The 24,139-nt window shown below is 49.1% G+C and overlaps 10 protein-coding genes across 10 annotated transcripts; 6 read left to right on the top strand and 4 right to left on the bottom strand.

Annotated features, from left to right (window-relative positions):
* Positions 1 to 94: 94 nt before the first annotated feature.
* On the bottom strand, positions 95 to 1,745 carry N7520_002143 (uncharacterized protein; the record flags this gene model as incomplete). The annotated part of the gene is made up of 5 exons (XM_057136078.1): positions 95 to 171; positions 231 to 404; positions 454 to 1,320; positions 1,365 to 1,610; positions 1,655 to 1,745. The coding sequence occupies 5 exons, from the start codon at positions 1,743 to 1,745 to the stop codon at positions 95 to 97; spliced, it is 1,455 nt and encodes a 484-aa protein (XP_056998764.1).
* Positions 1,746 to 3,199: 1,454 nt separating this feature from the next.
* pfy1 (profilin) lies at positions 3,200 to 3,949 on the top strand (the record flags this gene model as incomplete). Its single annotated transcript, XM_057136077.1, has 5 exons — positions 3,200 to 3,227; positions 3,277 to 3,292; positions 3,358 to 3,535; positions 3,631 to 3,765; positions 3,818 to 3,949. 5 exons carry the CDS (start codon positions 3,200 to 3,202, stop codon positions 3,947 to 3,949), a joined length of 489 nt encoding a protein of 162 aa, XP_056998763.1.
* Positions 3,950 to 4,312: 363 nt separating this feature from the next.
* Positions 4,313 to 5,023, bottom strand: N7520_002141 (uncharacterized protein; the record flags this gene model as incomplete). Its single annotated transcript, XM_057136076.1, has 5 exons — positions 4,313 to 4,609; positions 4,678 to 4,693; positions 4,744 to 4,792; positions 4,884 to 4,910; positions 4,993 to 5,023. 5 exons carry the CDS (start codon positions 5,021 to 5,023, stop codon positions 4,313 to 4,315), a joined length of 420 nt encoding a protein of 139 aa, XP_056998762.1.
* A 601-nt stretch (positions 5,024 to 5,624) lies between these two features.
* N7520_002140 (uncharacterized protein) lies at positions 5,625 to 6,185 on the bottom strand (the record flags this gene model as incomplete). The annotated part of the gene is made up of 1 exon (XM_057136075.1): positions 5,625 to 6,185. The coding sequence occupies one exon, from the start codon at positions 6,183 to 6,185 to the stop codon at positions 5,625 to 5,627; it is 561 nt and encodes a 186-aa protein (XP_056998761.1).
* Positions 6,186 to 6,344: 159 nt separating this feature from the next.
* On the top strand, positions 6,345 to 6,765 carry N7520_002139 (DASH complex subunit DAD4; the record flags this gene model as incomplete). The annotated part of the gene is made up of 5 exons (XM_057136074.1): positions 6,345 to 6,347; positions 6,395 to 6,451; positions 6,499 to 6,543; positions 6,592 to 6,676; positions 6,728 to 6,765. The coding sequence occupies 5 exons, from the start codon at positions 6,345 to 6,347 to the stop codon at positions 6,763 to 6,765; spliced, it is 228 nt and encodes a 75-aa protein (XP_056998760.1).
* A 444-nt stretch (positions 6,766 to 7,209) lies between these two features.
* On the top strand, positions 7,210 to 9,662 carry N7520_002138 (actin-related protein ARP5; the record flags this gene model as incomplete). Its single annotated transcript, XM_057136073.1, has 5 exons — positions 7,210 to 7,405; positions 7,457 to 7,777; positions 7,822 to 8,762; positions 8,807 to 9,583; positions 9,633 to 9,662. 5 exons carry the CDS (start codon positions 7,210 to 7,212, stop codon positions 9,660 to 9,662), a joined length of 2,265 nt encoding a protein of 754 aa, XP_056998759.1.
* An 848-nt stretch (positions 9,663 to 10,510) lies between these two features.
* On the top strand, positions 10,511 to 11,205 carry N7520_002137 (MARVEL domain-containing protein; the record flags this gene model as incomplete). Its single annotated transcript, XM_057136072.1, has 4 exons — positions 10,511 to 10,657; positions 10,722 to 10,822; positions 10,877 to 10,999; positions 11,064 to 11,205. The coding sequence occupies 4 exons, from the start codon at positions 10,511 to 10,513 to the stop codon at positions 11,203 to 11,205; spliced, it is 513 nt and encodes a 170-aa protein (XP_056998758.1).
* Positions 11,206 to 11,727: 522 nt separating this feature from the next.
* nte1 (lysophospholipase) lies at positions 11,728 to 16,312 on the bottom strand (the record flags this gene model as incomplete). The annotated part of the gene is made up of 2 exons (XM_057136071.1): positions 11,728 to 15,964; positions 16,020 to 16,312. 2 exons carry the CDS (start codon positions 16,310 to 16,312, stop codon positions 11,728 to 11,730), a joined length of 4,530 nt encoding a protein of 1,509 aa, XP_056998757.1.
* Positions 16,313 to 17,809: 1,497 nt separating this feature from the next.
* On the top strand, positions 17,810 to 21,692 carry N7520_002135 (putative vesicle-mediated transport protein (Imh1); the record flags this gene model as incomplete). The annotated part of the gene is made up of 4 exons (XM_057136070.1): positions 17,810 to 17,971; positions 18,080 to 18,548; positions 18,609 to 21,600; positions 21,650 to 21,692. The coding sequence occupies 4 exons, from the start codon at positions 17,810 to 17,812 to the stop codon at positions 21,690 to 21,692; spliced, it is 3,666 nt and encodes a 1,221-aa protein (XP_056998756.1).
* An 890-nt stretch (positions 21,693 to 22,582) lies between these two features.
* On the top strand, positions 22,583 to 23,796 carry N7520_002134 (uncharacterized protein; the record flags this gene model as incomplete). The annotated part of the gene is made up of 4 exons (XM_057136069.1): positions 22,583 to 22,600; positions 22,803 to 22,818; positions 22,984 to 23,261; positions 23,314 to 23,796. 4 exons carry the CDS (start codon positions 22,583 to 22,585, stop codon positions 23,794 to 23,796), a joined length of 795 nt encoding a protein of 264 aa, XP_056998755.1.
* Positions 23,797 to 24,139: the final 343 nt, after the last annotated feature.

The following is a 24,139-nucleotide window of genomic DNA, read 5'->3' as shown; positions in this document are numbered from 1 at the left end:
TGAAATTCAGTTTCAATGGCGTATCAAGTCATGGTCTCATTTAGTTTTGCAAGGTATTTAGGTAATAGATTTCAAAATGAACGTCTCACTCCCTTCATAGAGCGATTGGCTGTTTCTTTTTGCTTGGTAGAAATTTCATTCCTACCATCCCAACCGCGGCGGATAGGATGGCTGCGTACGTTAGCTTCATTCTGGTCAAATCCATTCTGGTCAAATTAAGTTAGACTTACCGCAAGTCAAATTCATATAATAGTATCCAACCGACCGGGTCAACAAGCCTGACAAAATGGGTCCAACCAGCATCCCTGCAGTCCAACAAAAGTTGGTCATGGAAAACCCGGATGAAAAGTTTCTCGAGGATCCAAAGCGCTCTGGGTGCTCTTCATGTAGTTCTTTCATTACATCTACAGTCGTCAGTATTTGAGACTTCTTTCATTAGTTTAAACAACTTACTGGTAATCTCAATAGTACCACACCCACTGATGAATGTTCGTGAGATACCAATACCCACTACAGCAACCATGTATATCGCCTGACCTTTCTGTCCAGTTCCGACAATAGACAACCCATCACTGCTAGCTGTGCCTAAAAGCCAAAGAAAGAGACTGACACTCAGGAAGCCAATACTCGTTGGGAGCTTCGTGCCAACTCTGTCTTTAAGCAAACCAGTGAGGGAACCAAGGAGTAGGGATGGAATCTGCAATAGCAGAAACATCAGACTGACTCGAGCAGAGTTCCAGCCAAACTGCTCATTGCAATGAAGAGGTAATGTAGTGTCTAGACCAACCAGAATCACAGCCTGTGTGAAATTACAAATCAGCCCCCCGGCAGCCCGAGAATCGGATAAGATCATGGTATAGATGTTGGTTGCGAAGCGAGATTCTCCGCTTTTCGTACGATCGCCTGGCTGAGATTCGTCGTATGCATTTGGAATCTGCGGAATGTCGAGAAGTACCGCATCCTCACAGATATGATCCTCATCTTCTCCCGTGTCGGTTGAACCGTTATCTGGGGAGAGATATCCTTTTGCAGGAGATCGGTGGCCGTTCTTGTTCTCGATCATCACCACGCGCATGAGCATATCGATGATCAGCATCAGGATAGGAACCATCCAGGTCAACCAGTATCCTAGTACCTGTAGAAAGGTTCCTGCAGCCATCGGACCGAAGAGTAAACCGGAGACGAAGAACGATGAGATACCTCCAAGTACCTTGCCCGTATTCTCATGTCCAACTGTATCTGCGACAGTGGCGAGGCCAACGATCCACACTGTATTTCCGCCCACTGCTTGAAGTGCGCGTCCGAGGAGAAGAATCGGTACTAAACACGTTAGCATGGTTTGACTTGAAGATACAATGACGTACGATTCGGTGCGAGCATGATTATCACTGTGCCTACCAGCTCAGCCCCTAGGGAGAGAAGTAGCGGTAACCTTCTGTTTGGCGCTTGATCGGCCAGCCATCCTGTCAGTGGGCCAGCCACGAGACAGACCAAGGCATGGACGGTCAGTACGAGAGAGGTAGTCTCTTGTAGTTCTGATTCATCGATGCCTAAGCGCTGCTCCAGCATCACCTGGAGAATGGGGACGATGTAGCTGTATAGAAAGTTCTCTAGAAACGATTAGACGATCCCACAATACGACTGTGGAACGAACCTGAGAAAAGAGCTATAGCGATACAGCTAATAATAAACCAATTTGAAGAGCGCCATCGGTACCCCAAGGGGAGACTTGATTTGAACGCCATTTTTAGCGTCTGGACGAGAGAGAGTACACTGTACGAGTTCCAGCGAGAACCTCAAGGTGAATTTTTCGACCGCCTTTTTGATTTTGATTTTGATTTTGATTTCCAGGTGCAGATCGGCCAGGCCGTTCGCGAGCGAAAAGACATTATGCAGGCGACGAGTCGATTAAATGTGATGGCGTCTCCTTGTGAAGGCTTGCGTGGAAGTGGGGACTTGCTTTCGGACCAGATCGGCAGTGGAACGTGCCGATTCTTAATAAGGGAGTTAAGGCCGAGCGGGACGTTGTACTTCAAATGCTTCACGGCTTAATCACCTTTGAGTATTCAGTAATGGTGTGTATGGAGTGTATGTGGTAAAATGAAGTTCATTGATCTCTTCTTGGGTTCCAGTTTGTGCTTTGCCTTACATGTACGAAGCTGGAGCGGTGTGAGCTAAATTGGCGGTCACCATGTACATGTAGTAGTATACTGCTAGTATGTACAGAATACCGAGTGCATGTATCCTGATGCCAGTTTTCATGATAGAATCTGATTAATGCTGGAATCACATTTGTCAAATTTTGAAGCACTGAACTGAGGAATGCCTACGTACACAGTGGGCCCATCTATCGCCAAACCTCGTTTACCTAAATATCCAAGTACGGAGTAGGCAGGACTTTAAAAGAACCTTGAACGTAGTCCAGATATGAATTGGTAGCAGCCTACTGCATGTATGAACGGATGATCCTAGCCAATTATATCAGGTCCCACCTGTCAATATGCCCAATGGGCCCATAAGTAGCTAAGATTTTTGCTTACTCTTTAAAAAGGTCAAATCTCAAAAATATTAAAGCCTGATAAGGCAGCAATCATAGCTTACCCTATAGAGGGATTTCCAGTTTAATTTTGGATAATATCTTACTCAGTTGGCAATGAGTATACCCTATGAATATCAGCAATTCGATAGTTTCAAGTGTCCTGGTCCAGTCTGCAACAGATTAGTAAGATGTCAGGATCTTCTCTACACCGCCATCCCTTGAACTGTCTATGTTACAGACCCTTTCACCCCTTACAACCTTACAAAGGAGGAGATATTTGCAAATCAAATCCCGTAACGCATGTCATTCCACGTGTACATTGCTCCGGGTAAGAAGCAAGGTTGATCGATGCATATTGAAGACTAGACATTTAAGGCTAGGACTATACAATGAAAAGCTTAGAACTTCAGCCTCATTCTATTTTATTTCCATAAGCAACAATAAAAGCAGAGCTTATTCCCGTGGTTCCAATGTTATTCATAATAATCCATGGTTGTCTAAGGATCAAATCCGGTTGGCCCCGTCGAGATCGACCACTTTAGAACATTGGCGGGGTCTTATTTACCGCCAACCACCCCACTTTGCCTAACTCTCCCATATATTCTCTGCTTCGACTCCCCTTTTTCCCTTTCTCTCTCCCAATTCCCTCCATCTTTCACCATGGGCGCTCACTCCGCAGTTTGGCAAGGTAAGATTCCCGCTTCCGTCCGCCTTCCCCTCACTGACGTCTTGATTAGGCTACGTCGACTCGAGGTACGATACGACTCATGATTTCCCTCCCTACATGCTATCCCGACCATGATATCCGCTGTCATCAGCTGCCTGCAGCTGCTGCCTTCAGCTGTGCCCAGCTCAGACTCTTTCAATGTGGCGCCACCTTACCCCCGACCGATGCTGACAATTCCCAACAGCCTGATGGGCTCCGGCCAATTCGACAAGGCCGGTATCCTCGCCGCTGACTTCTCCGGTCTTGAGGCCCAGTCCGCTGGCTTCACGGTATGATTCACAATCCCCTATCCATCCGGGTCCGGTCCCATACGTAACGGGAATGCGGGGCCGATGTGTCACACTAAACTGACCCCTTTCCACAGCTTACCCAGGATGACATCAACTCCCTCGCTGTTGCGTTCACAAAGGCCGATGACGCTTTCGCCAATGGTTTCTCCATCGGTGGTGAGAAGTTTGTCACTATCAAGGCTGACGCTCGTTCCCTATACGGCAAGAAGGTAACACTCGGTCGTTCAGCATTGGTGAGATGGGATGACTGACTTGGAACAGGGCAAGGAGGGCGCTATTGTTGTCCGTGCTTCCGCCTGCACTATGATCGCCCACCACGGCGAGTCCGTCCAGACTACCAACGCTGCGACCGTTGTCGAGAACCTCGTCGACTACATCAACAAGCCCCAATAAATGGAGCCTTCTGGTCGGAGATATGAGAATATGAGACGTTGTGAAGAATAGCAAATGAAGGCGCATCGAACTTTTCTTTTCGCTTCATTTTACTGTATTTTGGATTCCGCCTGTGATGGTTATCGCTGGGGTAGATATATTCGTTCGATCGGATTGATACCTTATACCTCATGCTCGTCTATTCTATTCAAATCTCATGAAATACTGATATCAGATTGGAAATTTAAAGGAATCATTAATAATTACATCGGGTTTGAGGGGTAGACTGTCGCATCCATGCGCAGCCACCGGATACCCACAACCCACTGCAAGTAATCTATGCAAATCGAAAGTCATCTACCACGTACATTTGGAAAAGCGAGCCTATACAGGCAACTCGGCATTGCTCCGACCACCCGCCAAAACCTCCAATCCACGCTGAATATAAGGCCCAACAACAGGAACGTTCCCGGCAAATTGTCCGATGGTAATTAGGAAGTCACCGAAAAGAATAAACAATCCATAGAGCTCGACCAGGAATCCACAAAGCGGCCAACGGAGGAGGATGAGAATAATCCCTGCGGAGAAGGCGGCGGTGCCCTTGAGTTTCTGGGGACGGGAGAAGAAGACAAGAGTCTTTTGGAAGCCGATTATCAGGGTGAGGCCGATCAGGAAGAGAATCTAAGTATATTAGAGGGTTGGTTGGGGGATTGGATTTAGGATTGGGATTGGGATTGGAATTGGCGTACGTTGCCCATGGCCAGTCTGAGAGTGTTAGCTTATTCCATCTTTAGAGTATTCCAGGGGACACGTACAATGACCGATCAAAGAACATGAGTACTCCTCCGAATAGGAACAAGCCACCTATACCATGATCAGTTCTGTCCTGCTGTGCTGTTGCGAATTGCTGTCTCTGTCGCTGTCTGTCGCTATTTCTGGGACTAGGTTCACACACCTGCACAGCAGAAGACCACTCCAAATTCTAGAAAGATGTTAGTTATCTAGGCCGCGCTGTGACTGGGGCAGTGTCGCGCGACACAACCTTGTGGGAGTTAGCGACTCACTCTGGTGCTCTGAGAGCCACATGCTTGGCATTTTGACGTAAGATGTTGTAAATGAGGTAGACAATTTGTAGAAATAACAAGGAAGTAGACGCAACAAGATCAACTGCAGAAGTAATGAAATTGGCCGTAAACAGAACTCTTTTCTGCCCGCCACCAAAGGCGGTCAGATCTGATGTTTAAGCCGCTCGATTGGACTTTCAACTTTCAACTTCTTCTCTTCTTCCTTTCAACTTGACTTTGGCTGAAATTGTCACAAGTAAAATTGATCTCCTAATTGATTTCATTTCAATTCATTACGGTCTATGTCTATGTCTATATGTACAGACTTTAATGTTGGTCTGTACCTTGGTGACTGGACACCGTACCTCCCCGCCGCGACGACAACATCATTCGATGTTGTAACTGATACTCCCTCCCGTGGAATGTCGGTACTAGTTGAGTGCAACCTGGCACAAGGCGAAGAAAAGAGTTTACGGTCACGAATAAGCCGGAGCGCTTTCTTGAGCCTGTTTCGAAAGGAACAGGTGGGATGGAAAGGGCTTGACTGTGTTGATCGAACATTTATAGAAATTCAAGTTTAATATTATTTGCTAACTCCATTGATCATAATTCATTAAATTAAATATCCTTGCTCATTTCAAGACAGTGTGTGCTCCACGAGCTTCCAGGTAGCTCTCTGGTACTCCCTGTGCCAATGTGCGAATCACCCCGAAGATCTCTTTATTGTGATATCGCAGTCTAGTCTTCGGATCGGTGTAGGGACCTGATAACCCAGTGATATCGCAGTAGTGGCGCTGGTTCGCTGGGCTCAATGATGGTGCAGACTCGATGTTGGTATAGGTCACTGCTGGACCGGTCGGGAAATTGGCGCGAGCGTTCTTCTCCAGTACCAAAGTGGACAGGTTTTGAGATGCTTGTGCCAGATTTGGAGTTTTGCCAACGTCGGGGGTTTGTGTGCCGTCCGTTGTGCTGCCTGTCGCAGGAAAAGGGGTGGTCGCGCCTGAATTGGCTTGGGTGGCCATCACTGAGGCTTCTTTCCGGGCACTCTCGGCGATAATCTGTTTGAGGTTTCGGTTGCGACGTGCGGAGGGCTTCCAGTTGGGATTGCGGAAGGGCTTCTGGATATGGGCAATGTCCAGCTGATTCATGAGGAGCTGGTGAGCTTCATCGTTGGCAGGGGTCGCTGGAGGCATTTTGCGATTAAATGTGGAAGAAAATGAATCAGTAGAGTAGAATAGATGTTGGTAACCAAGTGAATCTGGTGAAAGGGCGGCCAATCGGGTCTCACATGACCAACCCAAACAACCTCAGAATCATCTCATTCTGTTATCAACAAAAACTTCCACCACATCATGGTAGGTGGTTTCATAGACTTCCTTAGTACAGAGCTAATTCTATTCAGGAGAGTCCTCATGAGCACCAGCAGTCTGTGCTGCTTTCGCGTATCATCACCAATGTTGTAAGTCGCGACAACCAAAATCTATTGCTAAGGCTGATCCAGACCAGGAGAAACTCAATGAGGCCGTTATGGCTATGAATAAGGGTCTTCAGGTATGGACCCATCTACTGCTTCATGGCTTCATTATTGACAAATCCTAGGAGGTCAACATCCAGAACATGAACGTGGAGTTGGTGGCTCAGATGTTCAAGAACTACCAATCCAATGTCTTGTTTCATCTAGAAGGTATGTTTCTTTTTTTTTCTATCATCAATTGAATGCTAATAACATCTGCAGCTACGGAGAACCTTAAGGAACCGCAAGGTTCTGCTTGAGAAATAGAGATATTACGACGCGATGTTTGAATAAATTACCTTTCTACGTGCCATGCTTTTCTTGAAAATAGTTATCCACGTACTACATCTTATATAAGGTAGCTGTACAGCTGTAGACTCGAAGCTACATGGGAGGTCTCAAATTGCCCATCAGACAATAGCAAATTACACTATATGCATATCATGAGTGTGGTCTTTGGAGAACACAACGGTTAAGCTGCTCAGTGCTTGATAGCGCATCACCGCTTCCCCATTCTTGGCGCAAACCAAACCTCCGGCTTTCAACTCCCTTCCACGCAACTGGTCTCCGCTTTGTCGCTTCAATTTCACTTGCTGTTTATTTCCCTCTTCCCTATATTCTCCCAATCAAATTTCTACCCTGTCATGCAGTAGCCTCCCCACTCATTGATCCCAAAGCTCCTGGTTCCGCCGGCGCAGCCCACCATGACTATTACTTCGGTGACAACCATTCTACCCACCCGATCTGCGGCCAATTCGTCCGAAAAACCTGCCGCGAAACCTCCACCCGAGCTATACGCAGCAAAAGACTTCCCCTTCAAGGGATACCAGCCTCCACAGACAGATGGGTTCGAGCGGAGCAAGGCCCATCCCGACACCAGCGCTATCGTCATTGACAATGGTGAGCAGTTTCTACATGGTCCATGGATATACTGCTAATATGCGTGCGCAGGATCACATCTTGTCAAGGCCGGTTGGTCGTTCGATAAAAGTCCGCGATTCGTCATCCCTCCCGTCATGAGCCGTTACCGCGATCGCAAGCTCAACCGCCAGTGCAACTTTGTCGGATACGATGCCTATCTCGATGCGACAACCCGCGGCCAGCTTCGCGGTGCCTTTGATCCTGGCTCCAGCGTTGTTGGTAATTGGGATGTGATGGAGGGTGTCTTGGACTACCTGTTTCTCAAAATGGGTGTGGACGGTGCCAACGGCGGTGTTGATCGACCTATCCTTATGACGGAACCGATCGCCAACTTGGCATATCCGCGAAGAAGTATGTTGTTCTCTTTTACTGGTGGTCAGAACTAACAATCCTAGTGATGAACGAGATCCTTTTTGAGTGTTACTCTGCGCCGTCGGTGTCCTACGGAATTGATTCGCTTTTCGCATACCGCTACAACAAAGGAACGGATGGATTGGTGGTTTCCTCGGCACATACATCTACACATGTCATTCCTGTGCTCGGCGGGAAACCGCTCCTGTCCAACTGCACCAGGCTCAATTGGGGTGGCCTGCAAAATGCCGAATACCTTATGAAGCTCTTGAGGTTGAAGTATCCCACCTTCCCGGGAAAGATCACGGATAACCAAATGGAGGACTTGGTGCGCAATCATTGCTACGTATCGCAAGACTACGACCGCGAGCTGGGCGGATATCTTGATTGGACGGGCCTGGAGGATCGCGACCATGTCATCCAGTATCCATTCACCGAACACATCGTTGTGGAAAAGACGCAAGAGGAACTCGCCCGGATTGCAGAACGGAAGAAGGAGAGTGGCCGTCGACTACAAGAACAAGCAGCGAAGATGCGCCTTGAAAAACTGGTGAAAAAGGAGCAGGAACTGGAGTATTGGAAGGGCATTCAGCTGGGCTTGCAGTCTGAGACAAAGAAGGAGATTCGTCGGATACTGGAGGCCGAAGAACTGAAGGATGAGGCTCATCTCGAGCGGATGATCCGCGACCTGGAGAAATCCATCAAACGTTCTCGCAATAAGGATCTTGGTATTGAGGAAACCGAAGAGCAGCCCGAGGAGATGTCCTTCCCGCTGCTTGAAATTCCCGATGAACAGCTCGATGAAGCTGGTCTAAAGGAGAAGCGTCACCAACGCTTGATGAAATCAAATGTTGATGCACGAGCGCGTGCCAAGGCCGAGAAGGAGCGTGAAAAGGCCCGTGTTGAAGAGGAGGAGCGCCTTGATCGAGAGAAGCGGGAAAATGACTTCGATTCTTGGATTTCTGAACGGCGAGCTAATCATCAGGTAAGTGTGTCTATCCTTCTCCAGCTCAGATCTAACAAGTACAGTCTATCCTGCAACGAATCAAGGACCGCGATCGCATGACGGCGGACCTCGGAAACCGAAAGTCCCTTGCCAGCCAGGCTCGTATGAAAACTCTGGCCAACTTGGCGTCCGATGGTCCCAAGAAACGCCGCCGCGGCGCAGAAGATGACGACTTTGGTGCCAACGACGACGACTGGGGTGTTTACCGAACCGTTGCGACCGGCGACCAGAGCGACGAAGAGGAAGAGGAGGACCTAGGTGCTATGCTCAACAGCGCCGAGGCCGAGCTACTCCAATTCGACCCCGACTTCACTGAGAACCACACCCTCGCCGCACAGTCCGACTGGACTAAGAGTCTTGTCCATGGCTTCCTACGTGGTCCCTGGCCCTTTGATCCGGAAAGCCAACGAGAGGCGCACCAGCTCCACTTGAATGTGGAACGTATTCGGGTCCCTGAAGTTGTGTTCAAGCCCTCTATCGCCGGCGTAGACCAGGCCGGCCTGATTCAAATTGCCGCCGATATTGTCAACCAGCGTTTCTCAGGTACCGAGGACCGTGCCCGTCTCCTGAAGGACGTCTTCTTGACGGGTGGTAACACCCTTTTCTCCGGATTTGAGGACCGGTTCCGTAACGAACTCCGTGGATACCTACCCATTGATGTGGAGTTCAATGTGCGACACGCTTCTGATCCTGTCTTGGATGCTTGGAAGGGAGCGGCACAGTGGGCTTCTGGAGCTGATTTCGCTCGATCATCTGTGACTCGACAAGAATACTTGGAGAAGGGCAGCGAGTATATCAAGGTGAGTCTACGTGTCTGTTCTTTGGTTGATTTGTTCTAACTCTTCTCAGGAGCACGATCTTGGTAATGCCACATGGTAAGCAGCTGAACGGTTCAAAACTAAGGCGCATGGAGTCTGGGTTATAGGCTGTATTTAGTACTCTAGTGACAGCGGGAGTCTAATTGTCAATGGTATGAAATTGTTACATTATACGTAGTACATAACATCTAGTGCGTTGCTAATCCTTCGCTTCTTGGAACCCAGGCGCATATTTGTCAACTTGGCCATGTACTATTAGTCCCTTTTTCTCTGCTGGTGCCACTCAACAGATTGTCCCTACCACATAAACCTCCGCGACCGGACGTCTCATATCAACCCTAAAGATACTTGAGTATCAATATTTTCCCACAGAAACCTAAGCTCAGTCTTCATGTTTTTCTTCAAACTGCATTCACATTGATATGAGTGTTAGATACTCGGAACTGCCATCCAACCAGAAAGCGAGACATTTCTCGAGGAGAGTTGATTTGTGGGATTCTATTCGGACATAAAGATTTAGATCTTCTATCATCTAGGTTAGAGATAAGCTTCCTAGGTAGGCCATGGGCCATACCATTGTGTCAGTGGCATGAGATCACATATATACAGCCGAAGCAAATTATCTAAAAATGGCCACTCTTTCAGTTTCTATCTTCTACTCTTTTGATTTTGATAATTAGTTACAGTGTGACATGTCCTCCATAGACGGGTAACTTTATGCAATCATGACGCAGCTGGGGAAGACCACATGACTGTTGATTTCGGCCAAATTTTAACTTCCATCAATATATGTATCGTGTCCGGGATGATGCTATGAAGAGAACATAAAATCCCAGTCTTGCCACCTTGGATCTTTTGTTTTCAAATATTCTTCGTATATACTTTGGTTAAACCTACATTATTCTAGCCATGCGCTTCTCATCAACTATCGCCAAACCACTGCAATTGATCCTTAGAACCTTGCAGTGGTGCAGTGCTGTTATTGTCTTAGGATTAACTTCTTGGTTTATCAACAAAGGACCTCGTGGACAACATATTATCTACCAGGAAGTCATCGTATGATCATCCCATGCACCTGAGATATGGGATATCTGAGATATCTACTGACATTGAACTCAAGGCCGCCTTTTCAGTCGTCTGCTTCATTCCAGCTTTCATCTCGCCCTTCCGCCCTGCACTAAGCAAATTCGTCATCTTTGTCGATATCGTATTCTCTTACCTGTATGTCGTTGAATCCTGCAACGGAAGATCATCTCACTAATATGTGCTCTGTAGATGGTTAACCGCCTTCATCTTTGCGGCACAGGACTATAGCTGGCACTCGTGCTACTTCCATTCCCCACCTGGTGTAGCATGCTCACGCAAGAGAGGGAATGAGACATTTATGTTCTTAAGTTTGTAAGTTCCAATTCCTATTTCAATTCCTAATTCATTTCCACTGTATACCAGCTAATCCTCATAGTATATTTACGTTCTTGGGGATTTTCCTCGAGGGCGGTGCTCTTTGGGCTTATAAGAGAGGTCAGGCAGCTCACCCTGTTGTTGAAAAACAGAATGTGAGGGCACCCCTTGATGCTCCTGCCGAAGTTCCCGCTCCGGTTTGAGACGGCTTGAATCTGATTCGAATTTGGATTCGAATTTGGGTTTAGTTCTAGTGGTACGTTCTGTACTACGTTAGGTTCACGCCTGGGTTTGCACCAATCGGGTTGAGAGGAGATGCAGATCTATCTGCGTAAGTTCGTTACCGTGTGAGGTTGTTGTAATGTCGATTCGGTCCCCGCTTGATTCGGACTCATCCAGTTGATAATGTGGCGGGGTTTGCATATACTCAGATGTCTGCCAAGTTAGCCTTCCCATCTAGTATTACTTAATGAACTTTATACAGTTTGGTTTTGTGGCCTGCTGTTGGTTTGTATGAAATTAGACTTGTTTCTAGCTCAGTCTCAACGGGTATTTCTATCTATGTACAGGTTTTGACAGCCAATGTCAGACCCAAGTCTTAGGATGCATATGGTGTATCTCATGCAAAGCGAAAGTACGCCTAACTTCAGCCAACGCCAAGCCCAACGCTTCAAGGAACATCCTCAAATGGATGGTAATGGCATGATAATCGTAGACTTGTAGACTTAGATACTGGCTCGTCTGGGAGCCATAGTCCGCTGCAACTTGCGCTTTTCCTCCGTCTCTTCGGGAATTGGGAGAGATCCCTCATTCTTAAGACGCTCGAGGAACTCCTTGCCATATGCGTATCCAACCTGATAGATCTCGTCGAATTTACCAAAGTCGAGTGTTCCGTACGGATCAATTGGTGGGCGCATGTAAAGACAACCGCTCATCTTTTTGGCTCGTTCCAGATTATCAATGGACGAGACGTATGCGAGGCGGGCTTGGATTTCAGAAAGTGTGGGTGGGTTGGGAATAGATGAGAAGGGATTCCAGCGGTTGAACGTCGACCAGAATCCGGATAATGAGTCGCCGTAGACCTGGGGTGTGTTGTCGTCGAGCGCTCCCACATCGATGGCGAAGATGACATCTGCGCCAAGACTCTTCATGTGCGCCACCGTGAGATTGTCGATATATCCACCGTCCAAGAGCATGCTGCCTTCATCACAGATAGGAGGAATCAAGCCAGCTAACGACATGGACGCACGCACGTACCGCCACACATATCCCGACGAGTGGTATTCTGCGCGGGACCGGCTGATGTTGGTGGTGTTACAATAGAACTCGAGCCAGAAATCCTCAATCTGGCTGTCGCCAAATGTTTTGAAGATGCCGCGGTTGAACTCATGGCCAGTCGTGTACGAAACCGTGGGATAGGTGAGGTCCAGTGCAAACCGCCACATACTCCCCATGCGGCCGGAGAATTTCTTTGCGCGGCCATACATGGGAACCACGTCGGCATCTCGTGCATAAAGGGCTCCAATGAACGAACCAATAGAAGTGCCACCGATGATATCAATCGGGATTCCAGCTTCTTCGAGTGCCTTGATCACACCAACTTGAGCGATACCGCGCGCACCTCCTCCACCCAGCACAAGTCCAACAGACTTTCCACATAGCCGGCGAGCGAGGCGGTGGAAATCGCCCTTGAAAGGAGTCTGGGATGAATACAAAGGCGTTTGCTGAATACGTCGTGAGGTATACTTTTGGATCTCGGCCTGTAAAATCTGGACACGCTGCTTGAGAACAGTACCAAATTTCTTAGGGTGGGGATGAGATGGCTCAGTGGTCAGGCGGAATGACATTTGAATATGGTGATGACCGCCATTGATCCACAACCGGTTCTTGAGCCAACGTCGTGTCAAGCCGGGCGGGCAGTACCTTTCGGAGTGAAGAAGCACCAGCTCCTTCCGGGCGGTAGTCTTCATGCCAAGCAAGAATCGCTCATATTCTCCGATCCTGGGCGACGACTCCGCGACACCCACCAGCAAGATGGAATCTGCTTGCGTGATGCAGGTCTGTGTCCATGGTGTATTGACATTAGTATCAGCGATATATAGTAACAAGCCATACTTCTCTTCCAGGTCTGCCAGGTACTGCGAGAGCTTGAGCTTGCCCATCTTGCTGAAGGCATGGCGGCCCAAGTGGTTCAGAATCGCAGCTTGGTTAAGGGAAGTCACTCCTCTTGTCACACCGACCTGGTGCAAGGCATTCAGCAACCGGTGACCAAATTCAATTACTGGAACTCCTGCAGTGACTGGCACGATAGCAACTGTGCGGAGGTTGACAGTTGATGTCGCAGTCTGGACGCCACCGACATGAGCCTGCTCGAATCCTTTCTCAGATAGAGGATGTGCGACCAAGTCACGCATGCGCTGAGCGATCAGCTTGGACACTTGGATGGTGATTCCTGGATGCTCTTGAGCCAGACTATTAAAAAGTGATCGAGGGAACTTGGCCAACTCAGTCTCTCGAATTGCATGGAGAGTCGATGGCCGAGTAGATTCGGTCATGACCTCGAGTTCCCCAACACTCTCGCCTTGACCATATTCACCAATGACGGTCATCTTGCCATTGGGCCCTTCCAAGACCGATCTCAGACGGCCGTTCAGCACAAGATAAATCGCGTCACTTTCATCTCCTTGGTGGTAGATAGGTTGTCCTGCGCCTACTTGCACCCACTCGAGCGCAAAGTCAATGTGAAGGAGCAGACGGGGAAGGAGATTCGTCAGGCGTTTTGCCAGGGTCAATAGTGCAATGGGGTACCGGTCTGCGATCCGCTCTAGAGATGCACGAGGCAGGAATCCCACGTAGACATCTGTCTTTGCAACGACGTCTGTGTATGAGCGATAAGAGGCTAGGGCACCGACGTACCCTTGCATGCCTCCAGGTTTGATCAGGTAGAGTGACTTGCGCGACTGAGTCTTGCGGCGAGAGTCAGTGGCACCTGTGCCTGAAGCACGAGAAGAGCCCGTTGCGGTTCGGCCCAGTGGAGGGAAAAGATCCTCTTGTGTATTCGCCGAAGAACGTGACGAACCAACGAGGTCCTCCCCCCGTTCATTGACAGGGACACCCACATCTAAGAATCCATCGATCACATAGTAAAGACCAGGGTGACGCTCACCCTGTTCTACAAGAACTGAGCCTTGGGGGAAGTAAACCACTTCAATATCGTGGCGCAGCTCCTCTCGCAGATTGATCACTGGTGATGTTCCCCCAGCACTGGTCACAGACATGGACATCATAGACTCCGTCTCGCCATCCCCCGATCCTTCATAGGGATCGATGAACCCAAATGCATTAGAGAACACAGCCTTCTGTCGTCGAGAGTCGTACGACAGCAGTCTGGGTGACGCATCACCGGAGGCATGGCTGCCTTTTCGAAGAGCATCCCGTGTACTCTCCATCAAACCAATTCCCTTCATCATGCATTCCAAAATGGACTCGCGGAACAACGTTTCCTCGTCTACTGATTCCTTTCGCTGGAAGGGAGATGGTGGCAAGCCATCAAGACCCGCAGCTGGTCGGAATAGAGGACGCTCTCGCTCTGTTAAGGGGCTGAGAAGGCTGGGGCCCATATTATCGGGACGATGTCCAAAACGGGAGAGCTGGATTGTGGATAGCAAGTCGCCCGGACTGACTCCGTTCGACTCTCTCTCGTTGTAGTGAAGTTTGGGTCGCCTCTGGGGTGTCAGGGCGAGTGGCCGGCTTGCTCCGTCCACGCGGGCTTGTAAAACCGCTTCCTTTCGGAGGGAGCTACTGGAACGGCGTCTCCGTCCCACCGCTGGGTTGTGGAGAGCGATGCCCTTAACAACTTCTTCCGGACCAAGGCGATCTCGCTCCTGCATGAATTTGTTCTTCAACCTGTCCAAAGCACTGCCGCGCAGATCATTGGGCAGATCATAGGAAGTGTATCTGGCCATTTGTCGCTCAATGCCCAGCACATCGGTTGCTAAGCCCAGGTAGGAGTGCGCGGTCGCGAATGTCACTCTTTGGAGACGAGTCAAGATTACTTGCACAATATGGGCGGTCGCTCTGGGGTAGACTCGAGTCAACCGACGGAATGCGCTCGCGGGAATAATTGCAATAGTCGTATCCACTGTGGCTCGGGCAACAATATCTGGATGCACCGACTTTCGTCGTCTGTGAGATGGCCGAGTGAATTGTGGCCGTGCAGGTCGCCGAGGAAGGGTATTATGGCTCTCACCCAAGTTCAATGGAGGAACTGTCGGTAGCGCATCACCGAAGTCATGAAGACCAGGTGTTATGTCGTGATCATCTGTTCCTGACTGTGGACTCCCCAGCATGCCCATACCAGGACTCACTGGAAGGGATTCTGGAGCTCGTGGGGTATGAGGCGGTGCTACACTGGAGTTGCTGGAACTGGAACTAGAGGTGTTACGCAGTTTGATATCTTCGGTGAACAACTGCAGGATGGAGAAGAGCGACGACATGGAAGCGCCGTTCTTCACCTCTGTCAGCAGTTGATAGCCCTGGCCGCCTGGACTGCTTTCTTCATCTTCCGAAGTTGCGTCATCCAGGTTTAATTTCTCTTCCTCGCGCTTGCCCTCCCGAGTTGACTTGACGAAGATCTGGACCAGGCCATCTACCACCAAACAGAAGCCTTTTTCTTCCTCCAACATCAGGGTCTCGCCGGCGATCAGTTTTCTTGTCTGCATGGTCCGAGTCAATTCGTGAAAGACCGGTCGTTCTAGGTAACCAAAGACTTTGATCGCGCTCAGGAACTCGTCGAGGTAGTTGGCCAATCCCGGTTTGGAGTCGCCATCTTGGATATCAGGGAAGAGATCGACCTGGGCTTCTTTGCGCTGGGGCTCCGGAGGTAGGCGACTGTACATGTTCATAAAGCGGTAGCGAATGAACCAGCTCACGGTCGAGACCATGGCCAGGAGGATTAACAAGCTATGCAAATGGTCAGCTGCCATATCCCGGTATAAGGGGCAGATCAGTAACCCACAGAGTGGTGAAATTCATAGTGAACGTGAGGCTCATAGAGAACAAGGTAAATAGCCATGTGGGCAAGGTGATAGTGGTAAAGGTGATGAACCAGTACAGGGCTCGCGGGACGACCTGCAAGGCAATGGTAAACACCCAACCAATCCACCCTGTCATTGTTGACGGAATTGGCGGCGGAAAAGGCGGGGGAGAAGAGATATCGGCAGCGGATAGAGCGGTCGCGAGGGAGGGGGTAGACAGTGAAGCTGTGGCCGTGATGGCCGTTAGGCTCAGGGACGGCGCCAGGTTAGGCATGACGTGTGGTCCCGGGATGAGACAGAAGCTCCGCTTTCCAAGGAAGCCAGTCGGCAAGCAGGATATCACCCACACTAACTCAAAAACGACCCTCTCTGGGCCACCATGTGCGTGGGCATCGGAAACGTGCGGGCCCTGGTATCAGTGGATGGAGCAATTGAGGAGGGGAAACGGTCTAGTCCGCAGGGATAACAAGCTTCCGAGGCAGGTGACTTTGTCGGTCGGAAAATGAAATGGTCACATTCAATTGAGAAATAATAGAAAACAGATGTAAAAAACCTTGAAATCGATCGATGTTTCTAGTACTTGAGATCAACTAGTAGTATTCGATCTCTGTACTCCGTACCAGTAATAGCTCTATTTAGTCAAACGTGGGTTGGTCCGGACTCCGCGTAGAAGTGGAGATTTGAAACTATCATGAAGTGCATATTTCAGCCAATCATCTTATACATATTTATCTATAAAACACTTCTACAGTTCTAAAGTGATATTTCAAATGTTAAGTCTAGTCACTTGATATTCAATTAAACCCTATCTGGGTGAAGATATATGAGATATTGGGGCCGTTGTACAATACCTAACAGTATGTACCCGAGACCAAATATATTTAAATCGCTACGCTACATCACTTTAAATGCTAGCAGGTATAATCCAATGAAATTAAACATCAAATTGGCTCTCGACGTTTCATAACTTGCAGAGATCATTTTCGGAAAAAAAAAAAATCTATACTCAACTACTATCACTCAAACTAGGTACATAAAACTACGTATTATGTACATGAGCGACCCTTCTGTGAAGCTAATTGGGGGATTCTAATATAATAGCCTGCCCGCATACTAGCCAACTGATTAAGGAGACATGGTCATTCTGAGCAGGTATCATATTTAACAAATACTACACATTGAAAAGAGGGACCGAGTCTTCCCACTACAATATGTACTTAGTAGTCCCATATTCTTACCTTAAGAGTTGTACTCAGTTCGTGCCACATATTATTCATACCTGCTTTTTCGAACAAAAATGTAGCCTACGACAATCTGAATCCTTGGATATAATAAAGTGCCTCCTTACAATATGAGCCTTTCATTATTCGCTATGAATTTTTACACATATGATACATACAACTAGAATCCCGTAGCCAAAAAGTCAGCTAAAAGAGTACTCGAGTAGGCACTGGAGTAGCTATAAAGATAGATATGCATAAAGTAGGCTACCGGGGTATCTGGGTAGACTATAAATAAAATGATCTAGTGTACCTTAGTTCGAACCATAGATATTGTATTCCTGATCAGGTTTGAGTGGAGCAATTCCCTTCAATGTTTTTTTTTATCAATCAATCTTGATACATATTTATATTTAGTCCTCATTTGGGGGTGCTTCCCTTTCAAGTTTCTTATATAATAGGAACAGGATATAAGTAGAATAGAAGGTTAAAATTATATTGAAATCAGTCTGGTGCTTACACATGTAGTGGGTTCTATCTATTAATATGTCATGGCATACGTGTTTGGCCCGAGCTATGTCTTGGCCAACTCCGATCCCGATTATGCTTCCGGTTTCATGTTCATTGACCCCATGCTCCCCACGCCGCTTTCTCTCCTGCTACTCCTCTGCATCAACCTACTTTTCTTTCTTTGTGATCTTATAAACTTGGTGGTATTGGTCCAGAGACCCGTCGCGGTGATGTTTCAGGTGACTTCCCTTCCCCGGATCGCACCCACTGCAGCCCACACAACCAGCCAACCATACTAACTACCTTTCTAGCGCCTCCGCGACGCTATCGACTCGCGCATAGCAGAGGAACAAGCGCGCCAAAAATCCGCACAGGATAATCTCTCTCGCTCTAACTCCGCACGCCGCCCGGCCAATCCTCCCCCGGGGCAACGGTCCCGCCCGCGACGCAACACTGGGACCCCAGTCCGAGGCCCTGACCCAAAAGAGTTCGAGGCAGAATTCACGATCGGCGATGATGAGTCCAGTCGGTCGGGCACGCCTCGTGTAGAGACACCTGACCCGGTCTCCGAAGTGGGCAGCTTGGCGGGTGACCGGACGGAGGAGACAGAGAGCCAGACCGCCCATTCCTCAACTGATGCGACAGAGAAGACCACTGATACAGAGAAGGAGTCTGCTACACCCGCCACTGAGGAGACCAGTAAGTCCGGCCCAGCGGAGTTGCCAATAGAGGTCAAGGCCAAGCTGCGCCGGTTAGACAAGTTGGAATCACGATACCATGGTATGGGACGATATGTCTGTTCTATCAAATGAATCTCGAACTGACCTTGTATTTTGTCAGAACTTCTCAAAGCCTACCGCGTGGCGCACTCGCGCGTCCTCTCGATCGAACCCTTCGAAGCTGCGCTGCGCGAGAATACCCCTCTTACCTCGATTGGCGAGCCCAAGGCTCTGACCGAGTACCTCAATCAGATGTCACTAAAGACCGATATGGTGATGGAGGAAATGAAGCGGGTTGCAATCGAACGGGACGACTACAAAAAGAAAATGAACGAGGCTGAAAAGTCCACGAAGGAAGCATGGGATGAAGTGGCCGGCCTTAAGGAGAAGGTCAAGGAAACTGCATCCGCAGAAAAGAAGTCCGACGAAAAGCAGGAAACGAGCGAGGAGTTTTTCTCATACGACAACGAGGTTCCTCGGCTGGAAGGCGAATTGAAAGAGAAGCAAGAAGAAGTCGATAGCCTCAAGTCCGAAGTCGAGCAGCTCAAGACCGATCTTTCTGTGACCAGGGAATCTACCGAGGGTATGGTGCAGAACTTGGAATTGGCCACCCGGGAACTGGTGGAGCTGCGAGACACCAAGGACAAGCTGAATGCGAAGATTGAAGGCCTGAAGACCTCGAAGCAGAGCGATGTCGATGAACTCAAAGCGAAACTTGCGACTGTCGAGTCTTCTCTCGAGAGTACCAAGGCCGAGGTCGAGAAGCTGAAGACAGAAGTGAAGGACAAAGGTAATGAGATTGAGAAGCTTCAAGCTCAAGCATCCGAGGCCGACAAGGCAGGGAAGACCGAGGATAACTCAGAGCTGGTTTCACAGCTGGAGGAGGCCAAGAAAGCAAAGGAGACCAGTGAGAAGCGCCTCGGTGTTCTGCAGGGTGTAGTCGATGCAGTCAAGTCACAGCTTAAGGAAACCGAAAGCACCGTGTCAGCCCTCAAGGAGGATATCACCAGGAAGTCCGAAAGCAACGCTCAGCTCCAAAATATCATCGACTTCTTGGACACCAACCTTCAGGACAACGAAGCCTGGAAGTCCTCCAAGGAGAAGGTTAGTGCTGGGAAGACCGCTGATTTTGAGGAGATCCGCAAGAGCCTCGCTCCCACCGAGAAGCCCGTTGAGCCTAGCACAGCTGCCCCTGAAGAAGATTCACAACCGGTCGCAGCACCATCTGCTGGTGGAGCTGCAGGCAAGAAGAAGAACAAGAAAAAGAAGAAGGGTGGAAAGGCGGCTGAGGAGCCGTCCAAGCCGGCCGAGACTACTCCTGAGCAGCCTCCAGCCGCGTCAGCTGCACCCTCCGCATCCATTGCGGAAATGGAAGAGTTGAAGCAGAAGATTGAGTCTCTCACTCAGCAACTCTCTGACAAAGAGAACGCTATCGACCGCCTTAGTGCCAAGCTCAAGGGGGAGGAAGACCTCAAGGAGGAGATCGAGTCTTTGCGTGATGATATCGTCAATGTTGGACAGGAACATGTCGAGGCTAAGGATAAGATCAAGGAGCTTAATGCTCAGAAGTCTGCGCTGGAAGAGACTATCAGCAAGCTGGAAAAGGAGCTGATTGAGCTGCGTACAAGCAGCGCCTCGACTTCCGCTGACTCGGAGAAGATGCACACATCTCTTAAAGAGGAGTTTGAGGGTCTCAAGGTCCGAGCTGCCACCTTAGAGACAGATCTTTCGGCCGCTCAGCAGCTGGCTGCCACTCGGTTCAAAGACTTGACCGACCTGCGCGAAACCCTTCAAAAAGTTCAACCAGAGCTACGTAACCTTAGGGCTGAATCTTCAGAACTGAAGACTTTGAAGGAAACCCTCACCAGCAAAGACAAAGAGCTTAGAGCCCTCGAGTCCAAGCATGAGGATCTGCGCGCGGAATTGAAGATCGCCAAGACCAAAATCACAGAACGGGACGCAGAAGTAAACACCTTGAACAAGAAGGTTCGCCAAGAGACTGATGGTCGTCTCAAAGCCGAGGAGAGTCTTAACGTCGCTCAATCGGATCTCCGATCTTCGGAATCAAGAAGACAGGACGCCATTAACGCCAAGGATAAAAATATGGGAGATCTCACCAAGTCTCAAAACAACCTGAAGAGTGCTCGCACCAAGATGCGTGAAATGGATGAACAAATCTCTCAACTCAACAAAGATCTTGCAGGTCTCCGAGAAGAGATTAGCCTAAAAACCGCACAGCACACCAGTGCACAGAGTTTGATGAATAATATGCGTGACCAGACCGCCGAGATGGCTATGCAGATGAAGGAAGCTCGCGAAAAATGCGAAAGCCTGGAAGAAGAGCTTGGGGAAGCACACCGCCTCCTGAGCGAACGTACCCGCGAAGGCGAGACGATGCGCCGTCTCCTCAATGATATTGAGAGTCGCTCTGAGGCCAAGGTCCGAGACTTCAAGGAACGCATGGAGGCCGCTATCGAAGAAAGAGACCGTGCCGAAGACGAGGCCAGTACCCAGGGCCGCCGCCGCGCACGGGAGATGGAAGAGTTGAAAGCCAAGGTGCGAGACGCCGAACGGGCTCTGCGCACTGCCGAACAAGACAAGGAGGAACTTGAGCACTCTCAAAAGGACTGGCGTCGTCGTCGTGACGAATTAGAGCTTCTCTCAGAGCGGTCTACCCAAGAGGTCGAGGAAGTCAAGCAGGCCATGGCCGGTCTGCGAGAAGCACTGGATGAAAGTGAGAAACAAGTCCGTAGTCTGGAGAAGGATAAAGCCGAGCTCCGCCGTTCTGTTGAAGAAACGAACAACCGACTTGAGAAGCTGCGCAAATCACACAAGACTCTGGGTGAAGATGTGCGTCTCCGTGGACTGGAGTCCGGTCGCCAGTCCTCTCGGTCATCGATTGATTCTGGTTCAAGACGTGGCGTCGCCTCACCATCCGGTCAGGACCGCAGTGTGTCTAGTCGTCGGAGCGAGACGCCCGCTGTTGGACCGAATACCCAGTCAATCGATTACATGTATTTGAAGAACGTCTTGCTCCAGTTCCTAGAGCAAAAGGACAAGACCTACCAAAAGCAGTTGATCCCTGTATTGGGGATGCTGCTCCATTTTGATCGGTAAGTTACTATTTAGTCCTAATTAAGTGCACATACTGACTTGACGCAGAACGGACGAACAGAAGTGGATGTCTGCCATCATGTCTAAGTGAGGTCTTTCTTTTTTTGAGAACGTTTCACAGCGGTTCTGCACTACTTTTATTCCACACTGTATAATATCCACCGCCAATAGTATTTATCCATCCTTGTTATAGTAATAATGAGTTGTTACTATTACAGTACTGTATAAGATCACAGTTATCGTCTATGTCCGCAGATGAGTGTCTTATCCCATTGGCTAGATACTTAAAACAGTAACGGGCACAGCCCTGAGATACCCCACATATGTGCAGAGATGACAGTAAGCAGGAACTGGAACTCGGTAAGCTGATATGGGAAGTCAGCTTATGTAGATCGGCAGTACGAAGTGGAGAGCCATGTGAACGCCCTTGGTGCCTGATGTGTAAGGCTAGATATATATGACGTAATATCAATGGATGTTGAGTCATCATTCATCGGAACGGAACAAAGACTCACCTAGCGTGATTCACGTGATAGCAACTAGTTGTCAAAACCCCCCACGAAAAATCCAAATTAATTCGAAGAATTCCGTAGATTGAATATGATTGCCCAATCAAATTCAAAAGCTTACTGCATTTCTATCTAGAATATTAAGCTTTTTCCTTTCGTTTTGTTGTACATAGAAAAGGCAAAATAGTTGAAAAGCTTCGATATTAGCGTTACGGAACCGGAACCGGCAGAATGAGAAGCATTCGCTTACCGCACGCAAACTGCCTGACTCAGAATTCCCTCCTTCTGCTTACAGCATCTTCAACTGCTTACCTCATTCAGCTTCACCTGTTCAAAACCACCAAGAATCACTTTCTTGAGGGTATTGGGAATAATTTTAGTGCTGAAAAGAATCTTTCCAAATCTTATTTACTGAATGCCCATTTCATCCCTTTCGATGCAACCTGCGTTGGCTCCAGCACCGCATCCCAGTATGCAATCTACTGCTCAGGTAAGCAACCCATCCTTGACGCGTTTGTCATCAGATCATCTTCCCGCGCCAAGGTACTATGAACCAGTGCATCAAATGGGATATCTTGGTCAAAAACCTGCGACTGGTATTCCGACGCGTCGCAGTGCGCTACTTGTCTTGCCGCGACCTTCCGGGCGCATATCATGATTATGGTGTGATTGGTTACTAACAATGTTCATAGGACCATGCGGACCAGGGTATGTCACTGTTGTGGTTGAGACCGGTTCTGGTATCGTGTTAGGGCTATGTGGTTTTTGTCAGCTCGCTGGCGGCCCACCTGGTGCTGACTCTTTGCGGAACCTACTGTGTCCTGTGGCAAGGTGGTCTATGAGTAGTACAAAGGCTAACTGATATTAATGCAGTGCTCCATGACCAGCTGCTTGCTGCTCAGCACCACCTCCCTGGTCCTCGTCACCCGGGTGGTCCCAGCCCACAGCAGCACATGGCACCTAGCACTGCCAGCCCTCGCGACCAAGCTAACATTGATCCCGCCATCTCTGGTGCGGCCATGATGGGTGCGGCTCCCCCGCAAACCCCCACCCAACCCCAGCAGGGTTCGCCTGAGAGTGACAGCCCCAAGACTTACGGCAAGCGTGAACTCTCCACCTCCAAGCGTGCTGCCCAGAACCGCGCTGCCCAAGTAAGCTTCCTTTACTCCAGTCTTAGGACTTGTTCCCACTAACATAATTTAGCGTGCATTCCGCCAGCGCAAGGAGACTTATATCCGTAAGCTGGAGGATGAGGTCAAGAATGTTGATGGCTACAAAGAACACTTGGCCAAGCTCAACAATGAGGTCTTTGCTCTTCGCGAATACATCATCAGCCTTCAGTCTCGTCTTATGGAGGCGCAGGTTGAGGTCCCTGAACAGCCCGCCAACATTGATCTGAACCAGAACCCCCGCCATGATCTTGGTCTCGGTCTTCCCGGTGGCAGCAACGTCGCCACCTCTGGTGCCCAGCAGGCTCAGCACCCCGGCTCTGTCAATGACGACATGAACTCGCTAAACCGCATTGCCGTCGCCGGTCTGGGTATGCGTAAGCACCCCGAAGAAGCTAACTTCATGGCAAACAACTTCCAACATAACAAACGCCCCCGCGTCGATGAGAACACTACCGACCCCGACCTTGTCACCAAGCAAGAAGGCCAGCACCAGCATGGCCTCCCCTTGGCTTAAGTCTACTTATGTTTTCTTCTGCATTTGCAGGCTTCTAGCCTACGCAATCGTTCGATATCCCGTTTCGTTTTTCGCGCTTTCTGATCTTCCATTGTCATTTCATTTTATCTTAGCTTTTCAGTAACGGTGTGTGGCGCGATACGTGACTTTTTTTATCTGATCGATTTCACTTTGCGGCTCGGCGGTGTTTTGTTTTCGATTTTTTTGCCTTTGGGGCTTCTCTATGCTTTTTCGATCCGACGCGCGCAGATATGTCTGTCCGTGGAGTACAATTCTGCACTTTGGCCTGAAGAGCTACAAGAGTCAGTTCAACATGAATACTCTCTATTTCTCGTTAATTGAT

This window comes from Penicillium odoratum (assembly GCF_028828045.1).
Source record: "Penicillium odoratum strain IBT 22623 chromosome Unknown utg000002l_segment0_segment0, whole genome shotgun sequence".
Taxonomy (NCBI): domain Eukaryota; kingdom Fungi; phylum Ascomycota; class Eurotiomycetes; order Eurotiales; family Aspergillaceae; genus Penicillium; species Penicillium odoratum.
This window is presented reverse-complemented; position numbering and strand designations above follow the sequence as displayed.